The sequence below is a fragment of the Ictalurus furcatus genome, chromosome 16 (genome assembly GCF_023375685.1).
Source record: "Ictalurus furcatus strain D&B chromosome 16, Billie_1.0, whole genome shotgun sequence".
Taxonomy (NCBI): Eukaryota; Metazoa; Chordata; class Actinopteri; order Siluriformes; family Ictaluridae; genus Ictalurus; species Ictalurus furcatus.
This window is the reverse complement of record NC_071270.1, coordinates 12,094,361-12,111,645: the sequence shown is the minus strand read 5'-3', so window position 1 is coordinate 12,111,645 and position 17,285 is coordinate 12,094,361. Positions and strand designations below refer to the sequence as shown.

Sequence of the window (17,285 nt, the reverse complement as noted above, 5' to 3'; positions counted from 1 at the left end):
AGGTCCACAAGTATTTGTACAGTGGCACAACTTTTGTAATTGTGCCTCTGTACACCACCACAGTGGATTTGAAATGAAGTAATCAAGATGTGATTGAGGTATCGACTTTCAGCTTTCATTCAAGAAATTCCTTAATTTAGGAATTATGACTGTGTTTTTTTGTTAGAGTTCCTTCATTTTGCAGGCTCAAAAGTAATTGGACAAACAATCAATCATAAATTTTAGGATTATTTTTAATACTTGGATGCAAATCCTTTGCAGTCAATGACTGCCTGAAATCTGGAACCCATGGACATCGCCAAATGCTGAGTTTCCTCCCTTGAGATGCTTTGCCTGGCCTTTACTGCAGCCTTTACTGTAGCATAAGAAATCCACCTACCAACATGTTTGACCTGCATCTGCATGATTTTATGCATTGCACTGCTGCTACAGGAATGGCCGACTGGATAACTGCATACTTGAGAAGGTGTTTCAGTGTACCTAATAAAGTGAACAATGAGTGTACATCAAATCTCCACACTAGCACCTTATGTTCACTATAGAAAATTATGTATAAACATGGTGTGTGTAATGTACAAAGACAAACACACAGTAATAGGACATGTCTCAGTTGAGCATTGTATTGACAGATGATTCTTGGCATTTACAGCTGTAAAGAAAGCTTTGGTTTCAAAATAATGTTTTAATACCACAATAGTTATTTTCCAGAAAAGACAAATGACAGTTTCTTTATGAACTTTGGGTATGTTTTCCCCTTTACCTTTTTAAACTCAAGTCACATTGATGCTGAGTGGAGAAACACAATTATCTTTTGCTACATTGATTAATTATTTGATTCACATTTCAAATGTACACAACATTTGTACGTGCAAAACAAAAAAACAAAAACAATGTCCACTGCTCATTGACAATTAGTAACAATAATAATATTAGTAATAAGAATAATAAGAATAATGACTAAACATGTATTTGGCTCAGATATATCCAATAAAAATAAAATGTCAATAGAAATATAGTGAAAAGTTGTTAATTAATAATTAAGAGTTTCAAATAAAAATACCGCCTACTTTAAACATTTGATGGCAGTAAACTCGGTGTGAATTTTCATTCGTACATAACAAACCTTAAGCAATATTGCTCACAAACCTACACAAATGTACCATCAATATATTTTAAATAACTCTTTAAAAAAAAAAAGATGATGATGATGAAGAAAATGTCCCTTACAGACAGCTCAGGCTGTGATTTTCAAGATGGATTAAAGCAAGTTATATAGTGGCATGTTAAGCCATATTATTCTACAAATCACACAGAAGGCATCACCCCACTTGTACAGAGCAAACAAAAATTACAGCAGAAGCACATTTACATTAATTTATTATAACACAAGGTAAAACATTACAGAATGGCTTCATGCAAAAAGATATGGCAAATACAGTACAAGTACAGTCACATTCAAAAGCACCTGTAAACACTCAACACCAAGCAAGATGCTGTATATACACTTACAGTTCAGAACATTAATATGCCTGAATTCATACTTAAATACATACTTTTATGTCAAAAATGATTTTTTTTTTCAAGCAAAAACCTTCCCCTTGCACAGCCATATTGTATTACATACAACTGCAAACAAAGTATTCTGATCATCCTTGAATACTAAAATAAAGTGCACTTTTTCAGCTTACACCTGGCATCTGGAAAATATTTTTGATAAATATTATTACGGTATCATATTTAATCCAAATATGCTTTAAGGGTTTCCACCTTTATTAAAAGTTAACCGAAACGATGCCAAGTTTAAATCATCTTGTTTTCCCGTCAAAACGGCTCACTCTGAGCAGGTGAAGTCTCCGATTTAAAGGACACCATTACTGAATGTAATTGGTACAAACTTCTGAGCCTGCTGAGCACCAATTTCTGCCACATAAAGTGCTCCAGTTTTCTGATCCAAGTCCACCAGGTGAGGTTTAATGTCATCAGCGAGCTGGATGGAACTCACCACTTTACACTGGCCAATGATTCCCACAGGTGGAGCCTCCAGCAGAGTGACACGGTTAGTGTTTAACTGCGCGACCACCAGGTACTTCTGGTCAGGGGTGAGCCTGTGGAGAAAAATCAACTGTACTAGAACACAATAAAGACAGGTTTTACATCTTAAACCACACTCCATGATTACCCTGTGGTACAAGAAGTGTAACAGTGTTCAATGTGTGTCAATATCACAGGCAACCGATCATTTCCTAAGTGACAAATCCAAACGATTGGCTTTAGATTATTGTTATAACTGACTGTAGTAAAGACTAGAAGGCAGTGGTTTAGTTTTACATGGTTTAGATTTAATCTTATATACACACTATGTGGCCAAAAATATGTGGGAACCTGACCATCACACCCATATGTGGATTTTCCCCCCCATGCAAATTCCCATCACTGGAACTAAGGGGCCTAAACACGTTCCAGCGTGACAATGTCCCTGTGCACAAAGCGAGGTCCATAAAGACATTGAACCCACTGAAGAACTGGAATGCCAACTGTGCCCCAGGCCTTCTCACCGACATCAGTGCCTGACTTCACTAACGCTCTTGTGGCTGAATGAGCACAAATCCCCACAGCCACGATCCAAACTCTAGTGCAAAGTCTTCCCAGAAGAGTGGAGGATATTATAACAGCAAAGGGGGACTAAACGGGATGGGATGTTCAAGAAGCACATATGGGTGTGATAGTCAGGTGTCCACAAACGTTTGGCCATATAGTATACTGTACATTGGCAGTCAAAATGATGTATTATTACAGTTTAATCATTATTGCTACAGACCAAACAAAATGTCACAGAATAGCAATTAGCACATTTCAGTGGTCTTCTCATTATGCCTCAGGTTATGTTAGTATTAATTGTAAAACATAAGTATGTGGTGTGGTCCAAGTTACTAAAGAGAATAATAAAGATTTTGGCCTTTTTCGAATAGATTAGATATAGACTGATCCAATAAAAGGAAGTTATTTCTAGCATTTCACTAAACTCATTGGGGAAACCCTCTCCAGATTCACATATGCTCATCCTTGGTTAGATTTTCAAACTGTATATTCTATAGGCTATAATAAATGGTGCTGTGCATTTTATGTCTTTTAGCTCTTGGCACAGTTCCATTTGTTGCATGTATATACAGTATCTCACAAAAGTGAGTACACCCCTCACATTTTTGTAAATATTTGATGATATCTTTTCATGTGACAACACTGAAGAAATGACACTTTGCTACAATGTAAAGTAGTGAGTGTACAGCTTGTGTAACAGTGTAAATTTGCTGTCCCTTCAAAATAACTCCACACACAGCCACTAATGTCTAAACCACTGGCAACAAAAGTGAGTACACCCCTAAGTGAAAATGTCCAAATTGGGCCCAAAGTGTCAATATTTTGTGTGGCCACCATTATTTTCCAGCACTGCCTTAACCCTCTTGGGCATGGAGTTCACCAGAGCTTCACAGGTTGTCACTGGAGTCCTCTTCCACTCCTCCATGACGACATCACGGAGCTGGTGGATGTTAGAGACCTTGTGCTCCTCCACCTTCCGTTTGAGGATGCCCCACAGATGCTCAATAGGGTTTAGGTCTGGAGACATGCTTGTCCAGTCCATCACCTTCACCCTCAGCTTCTTTAGCAAGGCAGTGGTTGTCTTGGAGGTGTGTTTGGTGTCGTTATCATGCTGGAATACTGCATACTGATCATGCTCTGCTTCAGTATGTCACAGTACATGTTGGCATTCATGGTTCCCTCAATGAACTGTAGCTCCCCAGTGCCGGCAGCACTCATGCAGCCCCAGACCATGACACTCCCACCACCATGCTTGACTGTAGGCAAGACACACTTGTCTTTGTACTCCTCACCTGGTTGCCGCCACACACACTTGACAGCATCTGAACCAAATAAGTTTATCTTGGTCTCATCAGACCACAGGACATGGTTCCAGTAATCCATGTCCTTAGTCTGCTTGTCTTCAGCAAACTGTTTGTGGCTTTCTTGTGCATCATCTTTAGAAGAGGCTTCCTTCTGGGACGACAGCCATACAGACCAATTTGATGCAGTGTGCAGCGTATGGTTTGAGCACTGACAGGCTGACCCCCCACCCCTTCAACCTCTGCAGCAATGCTGGCAGCACTCATACGTCTATTTCCCAAAGACAACCTCTGGATATGACGCTGAGCACGTGCACTCAACTTCTTTGGTCGACCATGGCGAGGCCTGTTCTGAGTGGAACCTGTCCTGTTAAATCGCTGTATGGTCTTGGCCACCGTGCTGCAGCTCAGTGTCAGGGTCTTGGCAATCTTCTTATAGCCTAGGCCATCTTTATGTAGAGCAACAATTCTTTTTTTCAGATCCTCAGAGTTCTTTGCCATGAGGTGCCATGTTGAACTTCCAGTGACCAGTATGAGAGAGTGTGAGAGCGATGACACCAAATTTAACACACCTGCTCCCCATTCACACCTGAGACCTTGTAACACTAACAAGTCACATGACACCGGGGAGGGAAAATAGCTAATTGGGCCCAATTTGGACATTTTCACTTAGGGGTGTACTCACTTTTGTTGCCAGTGGTTTAGACATTAATGGCTGTGTGTTGAGTTATTTTGAGGGGACAGCAAATTTACACTGTTCCACAAGCTGTACACTCACTACTTTACATTGTAGCAAAGTGTCATTTCTTCAGTGTTGTCACACGAAAAGATATCATCAAATATTTACAAAAATGTGAGGGGTGTACTCACTTTTGTGAGATACTGTAGCTCATGACTATATTAATCATTTACCAAAATATATGAAAAGTAGGGATGCACCGAATGTTCGGCAACCGAAATTATTCGGCCGAAAATAGCAAAAAAAAAAAAAAAAGCACTTTCAGTGTTCGGCCGAATAAGTGAAAAGGCCGAATAAATTTGACCAAACAATGACGTGTTTGATGAAGCGACTAAATAGCCTAGCAACCAGAGTGGGACGCGCGAATGTCACGACCTCCACTTCCGGCAGCACGCTCGGAGAGATGAGGGGGCGCGTGCATGCACGATCTACGTGCACGAGTGCTCAGCGAGCGCATGCTCTTCGGATGTTGACAACCATGACATTGTTTACTGTGGACAGGTGCGTTTGTTTTGTTTCTGTTCCGGAGTATTCTGTCACATCGCGAGACGTAAGGGAGTAGAGTACGGAAGCAGGTGCAGGTAAAGACGTATTTATTTAAGGGCAGGCAGACAAATCCAAATCGTAATCCAAAAAACGTAGTCAAGACAGGCAAAGGGAATCAAAGTCGCGGTCACAGAAAACAGGTTCAAAACAAGAAACATGAACTAGTACTATGGACTGGGAGCGGAAAACCAGCGGGGACTAAATGAACTAATCTACAGTTTAAACTAAATAAATCTATCAAGGAACATAACATTAACAACGTATCTAACTATACTATATCTACTATAATACTCCGCGAGGTGTACAGGGACGCGAGCGGTATATATCCCCAATATAATCAGCCGTATATAACCGAATAGAACCATTTTTTGCACTCTTGTCAATGCACTTTTTAATGCACTTTTTTGTTGTAGGCTATAGAGTGTTACATTCTTTCAGCAGTCAGTTATAGGCCTAACATAGGCTATTCAAGGGGGGCTCAAAGATGACCACATAAAAATATTTTTATTTTACTCATTTATTTATTTAAAGTTATATTGTGCCTTGCTGCAGTGTTAAATAAATATTTTGAAATTGTAGTTTTTGTAATTGATTTTTTTATTTAAAAAGCAAGAAAAGCACATTTTGACTATTTAATTTATGCAATGGTGAAAAAAAATGGCAAAATAAATGGAAAAAACGTGAAAAAAAACGTGTCCAGTATTTGTCATTCGGCAAGTTTTTCATTATATTCGGCTTCGGCTTCAGCCAGGGATTTTCATTTCAGTGCATCCCTAATGAAAGGTTAGAAAGTTAAAAATTTTTTTAGGGAATTCGGAATTCGATGGAGTAGGACGCGAAGTTGGAGGCTCCTGCCGATTAAAATTGTAATTAATTTGCGCTTTTCGGTGATACAATATATTTTGACTTATTCTACTCTGTTTCCTTGTTTGCAATTTTAACTTTGTGGTACGTTAAAATGTCTGGAAAGAACACGAAAACCCGTGGTAGCATTCAGACACGACTGAGGCCAAGTGTGCGCGCCGCGAGTGAGCCTCCTTCTCCCCCTGAATCCACATCGCCGAGCGGTGACCCTGACTTCACCTCACTCAGGCTTGAGTTGCTGGCTTTACTGAGGAAGGACATCACCGATATTTTTAAAAAGGAGCTCCAGAAGCTCCAGGAGACTCTCGGGGAAGCGCTGTCTACTATCCAGCTTGACCTGCAGGCCGTGAAAACACAACTGGCTAGTGATAAAGTTGCTACCAAGGCTACCATATCAACACTGAAAGGTACTGTTGGGAAAATGGAGCACGCGCTCTCCGGTTGCACCGATGACATAGTTCATATGAAGACTACTATTGAGTCTCTCACTGCGACCGTGACTCAATTAGAGATTAAATGTGAGGGTTTGGAGTCAAGGTCACGGCGCAATAACGTTAGGATAGTCGGAGTTCCAGAGGGCGCTGACACCTGTACAACTGCTGCTGTAGCGGCCTTGTTAAAAGAGGCGTTTGGTCCTGAGAAGGAGCTGGTTTTGGACCAGTCCCACCGGACCCTTCAGCCAAAGCCCAAGCCTGGTGAACAACCACGAGCTATTGTGTGCAGATACCACTATCACAGTGACTGTGTTGACATTTTACGCCTTGCGAGAGAGCTCCAGCAGATTTAAGTGAGGGATTTGACCATCTCCGTTTTTCCTGACTACACAGCCAAGACAGCCCGGGCCTGGGCTGCATTTAACGAGGTTCGGCGTCAACTTCGTGGTATTGAGGGCACTTGCTATGGGATACTTAACCCAGCTCGGCTTCGCATTACATAACGGTGTTCAGAAGGGCTTTATTTCAGCGGAGGAAGCAGGAGACTAGGTTAAACTCTTGATATCGGGGTGAACTGCATCACCTACACAGCGGAGTCTTTTTCGCTCTTCTTTTATTTTTATTTTTTGCACTCGGCCTTCCAGCTCTACAGAATTCGGATTTTTATTGAAGATATTGTCGTTGCATTACTCCACCTAGATTTTGTGGACTTACTCCTCTTAAAATGTACTTCTGTATTAATGTGCTTCTCTGTTTTGATGCTCTGAGCAGGTTAGAGTTTCTGTTTATTTAATTTTATTAGTGTTATCTCCTCGGCTTTACGTGCTACATTGTTATATTATTTGTTACAAATCTTTAAAAGGTAAGGACATTATATTTATTATTGTGTGCAGACTGTTTATCAGACTTGGTAATTTTGTTGGTTAGTTCAGCTTACTCTCCGAGTTGTTTTCACATTGTGGACAACGTTCGGTTTTTGTAGGATACACTGCTGTCTCATTTGTTTATGGAGACTTTGGGTGTGGGAGTTTGGAGGATTGTGAGAGTAAGCAGAACATGCCAATGCTTTGAAGGATGTAATGTTATTTAACTGTGAATCTGTTTTTAGAGGATTTAAACCTAACATGGTGAACAAATTATATTATAGAATTCAGGCAATTTTACTGAGGTTATCTTATACAGTGTAGCAAGTAATAATCTGGAAAGACCTTTGTAATATCACAGTCTAAAACTGGATTTAAAGAGAAGCAAATTAGTAAATGAATCACACATAAATGAATCATACGTAAATGAATCACATGAAAATGTATCACTTGAATATGAATCACATGAAAATGAATCACATATAAATGAATCATATGAAAATGTATCACTTGAATATGAATCTCATGAAAATGAATCACATGTAAATGAATCACATGTAAATGAACCATATGAAAATGAATAAATAAATTAAAGACAAAAAAAAAAAAAAAAAAAAGAAAGTTAAATTTTTTTCAGCCTATGGCTACATGATCAAGGACAAATGTGGGTTTTCTGGCAAGACCAACTGAGAAGCAATCATTCAGAGAATCCTGCCTGGAACTTATAATGCTTACTCGAATTAACATTAATATTTGTGTTACTTTGCATATCTAATATAATTTCAGATATCTTTCCACTGAAATGTGCAACAATCACCTCAGAGAAACAGACTGTATAGTCTACAACAGCATGAAACATACCAATTAAAATGCGACCACATACTGAGTGTTTATCCCCCATCATCAAGTCTCTGGTAGCAATCGTGTCTTACCTCACGGCGTAGGGTGCATCGTCTGTGAAGCAGCTTCCCCATGAGCCCAGCCAGTCCCCTGTCACAGAGTTAAACACCTGAATCCGCTTATTTCCTCGGTCTGCAACCCACACCTGACATGCAACACACAAACGATGGATATGATACAGCTTTTCCACAGTGTACAACGTTTCCCCAAAAATGTACTGATGTAAACATGTATGAATGATGGGAAAAATGAGGATTATAAATATTTTGGAGACATACCCTCTGGAAGTTATCGACAGCCACACTGTGAGGGATGTAGAACTGCGAGAGTCCCTCACCTTTCTCACCATGCATCCACACCACCTGCAGGTCTACACAAAAACCCACACAGTCAATCAGAATTTTCCAACAACAGCACATCCCAAAGTGCTTTATTCATCTTATACCACAACAATGTGCTAGTGATTATTATGACAATGATTTTTTTTTTTTAAATTAATTAAAGAATGACACAAGAAAGAAAAATCATTTGTTTTTACTCCTGTTAATAATGCCGGACTCCTACAGAGACTGGAGTTTTTACTTTGAGCAGATTGATAGCTGCCTGAAGAGAAACTGTAACTAGTGTAAAATGCTGCTGCCAGAGTACTGATATTTGGAAAAATAAGAATCACACATATTTTAAAGGTGTCTGCATTTGGTTCATTTGGGATTATTTTTTTCTTAAAAAATGTTTGCAGATTAATGCCAAGCTCTGGGTTGTGTTTATGTAGTGCAGGAATCTTTTACTTTTATAAAACATACAAGTAGTTGATGTTTTTTTTAGACCACCTTTGATTTTTAATGCAAAGCATAAAAAGCAGTTTACTGTACATGAAAGTTTAAGATGCAGCACAAAGCCATCTGATCTAATCTGTATTTTCTTCATATTTTATGTTGCTTTTATTTTCAGAATTTATGACTATTTTAACTGATAATTTTTTTCCTTCAGAATTTTACTCACTTTTTAATTTCAGTTTCATGTATTAAGGCCAGAATTGCTCCACTGCACACGGCTTTTAATTTCATGTAAACTCTGGAATGAAAATAAATATTTATTCCATGTGTATGTATAAACTGTACGAAAGTATATTAATTAGGAATATGCTTTCTGCCTATTTTTAATACAAAAATGATCTGTAAAAGTTGATAAATGGATAAATGGATAAATGGATATTCATTGTAAAGTTGTTATGCAGGAAGAAAAATTATTCTCTTTTATAATTATTTGTTTTTAAATAATAGTCTTAAATTTGGTGTAATCAAGTATTATTTTTCCACAGCAATGAAACTTTCCTCCTGTTGGTGGTGGTGTACACATTTGTGTGTTTGACAGTGATACAGAGAAAACAAATTAACATAAATGCACAGCAGAAGCATGTCAGCTCAATATTTCAGCTTGTAGCTCTACTGTATCAGTGTGAGCTCTGGTGTCAGTTAGAATTAAAATTTCTGCCACAAAGCACAAGAGTGGGAAAAAAAAAAATCATTGGATTAACAAATTTGACACCCAGCATGTTGCGTTCAGCATCCATTTCTCCGTTCTCAATTAGTGATTTATTAACATACAAAAATCTGTTCTGATCGTCAGGTTATTGTAAACATGCATTAGCACTCTCAAGATCATTAATACATCAATCCATCATCAAAGTTATTGGAAATGTATTATCTCTCTTTTGTCCTGTGTGCTTTATATCTGACGGCCTGCATGAACACTTCTAACATCCCTAATATACAGTAAATTAAGTTAGCATTATTATTATCATTATTATTATTATTAATATTAATTGAGCAATGTAACAAGCTAGGAACAGAAAAAGGACCTTGGGACAGTTTGATGAGCCGGTTGTTCATTCCTCCATCTCCATCCACAATGTACACCTCTCTGGTGGAGTTGTGGATGAAAATCTCAGCAGGCTGGTCGAACTGTAGTGGAGTGAGACTAGCGCCGGCTTTCCCTGCTGTTCCCAGCACCTGCAGCAGCTTCCCCGAGGGAGAATACTGCTTTATAGTGTGTCCATAAGGCCCTGCAGACATATAGCAAAACTATTTCATTCAAAGTGTCTTTCACAAGACAATCTGAAAAGCTTTCATTTGAATCAAATTTCTGAAATGTCAAGAAAGGAAGATGAGAATATCTGCAAGTTTCCAGAAAATATGGCTAATTATATACACATAAATATATATATATATATATATATATATATATATATATATATATATATATATATTTAGAAAAAGGCACAACAGCAAGCTGACCATCATTAGGAGACTGAAATAGTTCCTACGATCACAATTAATGTGAAAAATCTGTTGTCATCGGCCTTTAATAGCATTTCTTTTAATGATCAACATTTCTACCGCAACAAAGTATCAAAACTTACAAAGTTTAGGCAGTGTGATATTCAGCACACATACAGTGGTGCTTGAAAGTTTGTGAACGCTTTAGAGTTTTCTAAATAGCTGCATAAATATGACGTAAAACATCATCCGATTTTCACACAAGTCCTAAAAGTAGACAAAGAGAACCTAATTAAACAAATGAGACAAAAATATTATACTTGGTCATTTATTTATTGAGGAAAATGATCCAATATTACTTATCTGTGAGTGGCAAAGTATGTGAACCTCTAGGAGTAGCAGTTAATTCGAAGGTGAAATTAGTCAGGTGTTTTCAATCAATGGGATGATAATCAGGGCTGAGTTAGCGCTCTGTTTTATTTAAAGAACAGGGATCTATCAAAGACTGAACTTCACAACACGTGTTGGTGGAAGTGTATCATGGATGAACAAAGGAGATTTCTGATGACCTCAGAAAAAGAGTTCTTGATGCTCATCAGGATGGAAAAGCTTACAAAACCATCTCTAAAGAGTTCTCAACCTAAAGAGGTCTCCACCAATCCACAGTCAGACAGACTGTATACAAATGGAGGAAATTCAAGACCATTACGACCCTCCCCAGGAGTGGTCAACCAACAAAGATCACTCCATGTGGAAGACCTGTAATAGTCCGGGAGTTCACAAAGCAGTCAGGGTAACTTCTAAGCATCTAAAGGCCTCTCTCACATTGGCTAATGAGTCCACCATCAGGTGAACACTGAACAACAATTGTGTGAATGGCAGGGTCGTGAGGAGAAAGCCACTGCTCTCCAAAAAGAACAGTGCTGCATGTCTGCAGTTTGCTAACAATCATGTGGATAAGCCAGAAGGCTAATGGAAAATGTTTTGTGCATAGATGAGACCAAAATAGAATTTTCTGGTTTACATGAGAAGTGCTGTGTTTGGAGAAAGTAAAACACTGCATTCCAGCATAAGAACCTTAGCTCATCTGTGAAACATGCTGGTGGTAGTATCATGGTTTGGACCTGTTTTGCTGCATCTGGATCAGGATGACTTGCCATCATCGATGGAACAATGAATTCTGAATCATATCAGCGAATTCTAAAGGAAAATGTCAGGACATCTGTCCGTGAACTGAATACCAAGAGAAAGTGGGTCATGCAGCAAGACAATGACCCTAAGCACACAAGTCATTCTACCAAAGAATGGTTAAAGAAGAATAAAGTAAATGTTTTGGAATGGCCTTAACTCAACAGAAATATTGTTGACAGACCTGAAGCAAGCAGTTCAGGCTAAAATTCCTCCAAGCTGATGTTCAGGACTGATCAACAGTTACCAGAAATGTTCAGTTGTAGTTATTTCTGCACAAGCAGGTCACACCAGATACTGAAAGCAAAGGTTCATATACTTTGCCACTCACAGATATGTAATATTGGATAATTTTCCTCAATAAATAAATGTTAACCGAGTATAATATTTTTGTCTCATTTGTTTAACTGGGTTCTCTTTATCAACTTTTAGGACTTGTGCGAAAATCTGATGTTGTTTTAGGTCATATTTATGCAGAAATAAAGATAAATTCTAAAGGGTTCACAAACTTTCAAGCACCACTGTACATATCGTACTTCTGAATTTGAAACCACCTTGGACAACAGCTCTACATTTTGCTCAGTTTTAAATGACAGATCAAAACTTAAATGATTAAATGTCTAAATCTCTGCATGAACTCACCATTCCCTACATCAGTTATCCACACGGACGGGACACCCGAAGCATTGGCCAGGAAAATGCCATGAGGCATCTCCAGTGTGCTGGTGTTCCAGGCGTGCAGGAAGTCTCCATCTGTACTAAACACCAGCACTTTGGGGATATTCTCACCTCTCTGCATGAAAACAGTGTGTACACCTGAAACATTTCAGTGGCATATCATCAATTATGTGGATGTGAGCATGCTTTAACCTCACCTGTGCAACGTACACTACGCCAGCCAGATGGTTCACAGCCACTCCAAAAACCTCTCCAGTGAAATGCTCTGAATATTTGGGCCAGGAGACATCCAGCTTGTAGAGGGTTCTCCCCGCAATGCTGATGTCCCTTTTACGTCCTGACGCTACATACTTCCCAAAAATGATCATAGAGGGGGAAAAAAGATCAAATACAGAGCCTAGAAGAAAGATAGCTAGCTAGTAATGGTGTACAAAATGGTTCTTTCTAATGATTCAAAATTATTTAACAGTTCCTCCAGGATTTCACAATTTCACGATCACTGAAATGAAAGCAAAATCAAGCAAACTCCACAATGTTCGGAGGAGCTTGGAATTTTTTGAAATTACAACAGATTTTCAGAAGATGCGTCATGTGACGTCATCGCAACGCACAATCAGCCAAAGCCCTCTTCGATTCCCATGCGTTGAACATGAGTACAGTTAAAAGGTCTCATTTACCAACAAACATCACTGCGAAAGATCGCGCAAAACAATTTCATGAAATTCAAGTAGTTTTCTGCTTTTAAAAAACAAACAAACAAACAAACAAACAAAAAGCACAAAAAGCTCTGCAAATTTGAAAAAATGCTGCAGCAAAATCAAGCATTTTTTGGGCAGAACAATCACAAAAAAAACTTCACTAAATCCAATATGGACTGCTTTAAATCATACATTAAAATAATTTTGATCGATTACACCAGTGAGCTAACTCACTGGTTAGTTCAGGTATAATTTACAAAGCTCTTAAATTCATGTACGGGCCAGCATTTAACCCCAAACCCCCCTCCCTGTTTTATTTTATTATAAATTATAACAACATTTAAAATAAGGACAATAAAAATATTAAGGATGTTTATAATTACGTCTCCCGTTGACCCATCCATAGCTGCATGCAAATGAACGATCAAACATATCTGTGATTTAAAGACCATCTCCATTTCATGTTGCTCTCTTGTCTGTGAAAGACTGTTCCCCATATTCTCCCCTGAATGTTAGTAATAATATGAAGCACAGCCGTCTGTCTCTCTGCTGGTTTGTGGTGTTATACAAATTCCCCGTCCCTGAAATTTCTAGCTATGAGCCACCATGTGAAGACAGAATAAGAGACTTTGAAACATTTCTTGGATTCAAGCGTAACAGATTGGACTTTTGCATATTTGTGTGCATATTGTACACTCTTGGGCAAAAAAAAGGGTCAAACCCACAATGGCAAAATATTACGCGTTTAATGGTCTTAACAACAAATCATTGGTCAGGAAATTAGCAAGAATTAAACAAATAATTAAAGTAGCGTAGTATGGGATAGCTTTTGCCTTTGATTTCTTTAAGATGTTTAACCCTTGTGAGTAAACCTGCAGACAGCTTTTTGTTTATTTTATTTGATTTGTTTTATTTTATTTGTACCTTATTTTACATTTTGTAAACTCAGACACATCTTAGTTTGAATTTTACTTCAAACATTTTAATCATGATTTTTACATTTGTGTACAAGATGACTATAGAAGTGAATTTCCCCGTTTCTAGCTTTTCCCTAAACAGTTCACGACAGCAAAAATAAACAAGCAAATGGTGGCACGGGAGCTCTCAGAAGTACATATGTTTAATTTTTGCAAATTTTCTGACCAATGATTTGTTGTTAAGACCATTAAAAGGCTAATATTGTGTAATTTTGGGCTTGGCCCTTTTTTTCTTTCTAGCCCAGGAGTGTATAGTCTTCCGGGATTACTCACATGTACACTACCGGTCAAAAGTTTAGACACGCTCATTCTTTATATTTAGGGATGCACCGACTGTTCAGCAACCGAAATTATTCAGCCGAAAATAGCAAAAAAAAGCACTTACGGTGTTCGGCCGAATAAATGAAAAGGCCGAATAAATTTTACCGAACAATGACGTGTTTGATGATGCGAACAAACAGCCTAGCAACCAGAGTGAGACGCGCAAAGCTTTAATTGCAGCAAACATGTCGGCAGTGTGGAAGCATTTTAAAGTGTCAGAGAAAGATGTAAGAAAGGCCGTTAAAGAAGTAGGCATATGTCTAGGACAATTATTCATTTGTTGTGGGTCCATCCACTTTTTTGCACTCTTGTCAATGCACTTGTTTGTTGTAGGCTACAGAGTGTTCCATTCTTTCTGCAGTCAGTTATAGGCCTAACATAGGCTATTCAAGGGGGGGCTCAAAGATGACCACATAAAAATATTTTTATTTTACTAATTTATTTATTTAAAGTTATATTGTGCCTTGTTGGTAGCCTATGCCTGCTGGAATGAAAAAAAATGTTCAGTGTTAAATAAATATTTCGAAATTGTAGTTTTTGTACTTGATTTTTTTCTTTGAAAAGCAAGACAAAATAGTAAAAAGCAAAAAAAAAAAAGGCTAAATAAATGGAAAAAATGCGAAAAAACGTGTTCGGTATTTGGCCAAGAATTTTCATTTCGGTGCATCCCTATTTATATTTATATTTATTATATAAATAATAAATTGAGTTTGTTCAGGTCGAACGACTGAACGTTTTAAAGCAAATTTTGTTCAAACAGTAACGGTAGAAGTGAATCAGTAAACCATTAATCATTTCGAGTGTAATGATCCGTTCGTTCAAAATGATTCGGTTCTTCAGGTACGTCACTCCGCTAGCTAGAAAAGCTATAAATCAAAACTGTGCGCGTTCTGGATGGATGCACCTTGACAGCCACAGCAAGCATGGTCATATTTCTTCACCTAAATTAATAATTCCTTTATATATCAGGAAGTTGTTTTATTAAATTGTTTAGCGTTAACCAGCGAGCTAGGTACCTGCTCTGCACCCAACAACTGTAACCAAGCTATGACACCATGTCAAATATCATAGAAAACAACAACAATAACAAAAACAAACAGGCTTACGTGCGAATTTAAGGTGCTATACATCACAAACATTACGAGGAAGATAACAGCCATTGCTGAACTAATGAAACACAACTGATTTTTCCTTTTCATGTAGAAAGCGTACGCCGTGTTAGCACACTGATCCGAGCAACCGAGCAACCACGAATCCGCTTCCTGTTATGATCACGTGACAAATGAGCACGAAATCTCAGACGCTGATTCATATACACCAGAGGTTCTCAACTTTTTGTAAATAAAGTGCCCCCAAGCCTTCCCTATCATGTGGCACGCTCCCCCCATATTGGAGAACAGGTATAATGATTATCTATTCTATATAAAATCTCTCTCTCTCATGTATTGCCCTTTTTTAATTACTTTTCATAGCTTATGACTTTTAAAAATAACTTTTATGACTTTTATAAAACTATATAACGCACAGGTGTGGAATATGAATGATCAAAAATGTTTCTGAACACTATAACTAATTTGAACAAGAGAACTAGGCTGTAATAACGTACAATTTTACATGTAAAACATGTTGCATTACATTCGTCTTACGTTCTAAAAACATTCACATAAGAATGATGTAAATTGGGAAGAAGGGCACGTCTTGTTATCCATGACATTGTTAAATCTCTGGCTCTCAGACTCTCACTGAACAGAGCAGACACAGAGAGAGGTGTGAGTGCAGAGGGAAAGCAAGACCTCACGCTTGCAGGAAAGTACTGGATGAGAGGGAATGCGGGGTTTTTGATTTATGCACATTCTATTTGAAAAGCAATAAAATACACCAAGTACCCAAATGATGCCCTGTCTGTTTTTTTCTTGAAAAAAATTCACCCCCCCCGGTTGAGAATCACTGATCTAAACCAGTCTAGCACAAGAAATAATAATTTTTTAAAATAATAATAAACTGAAAATGAAACATCTCGAATACATATTTTCCAGATGACACGGACAAATCGGGTTAAGCAAGGCCAAATGCTTTATTTGTTCTCGTCTTCTGTTCGGTTGCAAACTCCTGTTAACATGAAAAACACAAACAGCCCAAATTTCCAAAATAAGCAACAAAAAGCCACAAAGTTTTATTCCAAAATAACAGCGGAAAACTAAGAACTAGCATGATAATTTAAAAGACAGATCACTTCCTCCACAACTGGTTTGCTTAAAGCTAGAATAGAAGAAAAAAAAATCTGTTACTGATTTTATATATATATATATATATATATATATATATATATATATATATATATATATATATATATATATATATATATATATATATATATATATATATATATATATAGCATTTTTAAAAATGATATGGGACATCTATGACCTTTTTCTCGCTGGCTCTTATTAAACATTGAGAAGCTCACATTGGACAGTGAAATCAGACACAGTGAAGCTAGTGTATAGATGTAGTGTTGGCAGAAGTTCATAAAGCACTCATGGGTTGGCAGATGCAGCTCCCCTCCCCATGTTAAAAACATACATATGTATACAGACAGTATAAAATAGTTTAGACCGTTACATTTCAGCACACAGCATGGATGATGAAAATTAGATAATAGAAACAGGATAGTTAATGAAATAGGGCAAAAGTCATGCATTCATAGCATGGGGGAAAAAAATGCCACTTTTCTCTTAGCCTGGACCAAAACATGAAACAACAGGAAATCTTATCATTAAAATAACTGCAATCATACATTAATATAGTTAACCACCAAGATGCTTTGGGAATTTCATTATTTGGTAACTAGTTGCATGATAAGGCATAAAACTAGCATTAGCTATTGGATGTTGCAAGT

General features: G+C 37.8%; 1 protein-coding gene across 1 annotated transcript; it reads right to left on the bottom strand.

Annotated features, from left to right (window-relative positions):
* Positions 1-662: 662 nt before the first annotated feature.
* On the bottom strand, positions 663-15,797 carry LOC128620722 (NHL repeat-containing protein 3-like). Its single transcript, XM_053645965.1, has 7 exons — positions 15,493-15,797; positions 12,588-12,740; positions 12,355-12,505; positions 10,107-10,310; positions 8,524-8,615; positions 8,278-8,390; positions 663-2,105 (listed from the first exon to the last, which is right to left on the bottom strand). The coding sequence occupies exons 1-7, from the start codon at positions 15,583-15,585 to the stop codon at positions 1,859-1,861; spliced, it is 1,053 nt and encodes a 350-aa protein (XP_053501940.1). The 5' UTR covers positions 15,586-15,797; the 3' UTR covers positions 663-1,858.
* Positions 15,798-17,285: the final 1,488 nt, after the last annotated feature.

Bases quoted from the DNA above. Each gene is read 5' to 3' on its own strand.
- LOC128620722 (XM_053645965.1), bottom strand. From the start codon at position 15,585: ATGAAAAGGAAAAATCAGTTGTGTTTCATTAGTTCAGCAATGGCTGTT. The intron at 12,741-15,492 runs GTAAGCCTGTTT...ATTTTTGGGAAG, and splicing joins ATAGCACCTTAAATTCGCAC to TATGTAGCGTCAGGACGTAA. The intron at 10,311-12,354 runs GTGAGTTCATGC...ATATGTCTGCAG, and splicing joins GATAACTGATGTAGGGAATG to GGCCTTATGGACACACTATA.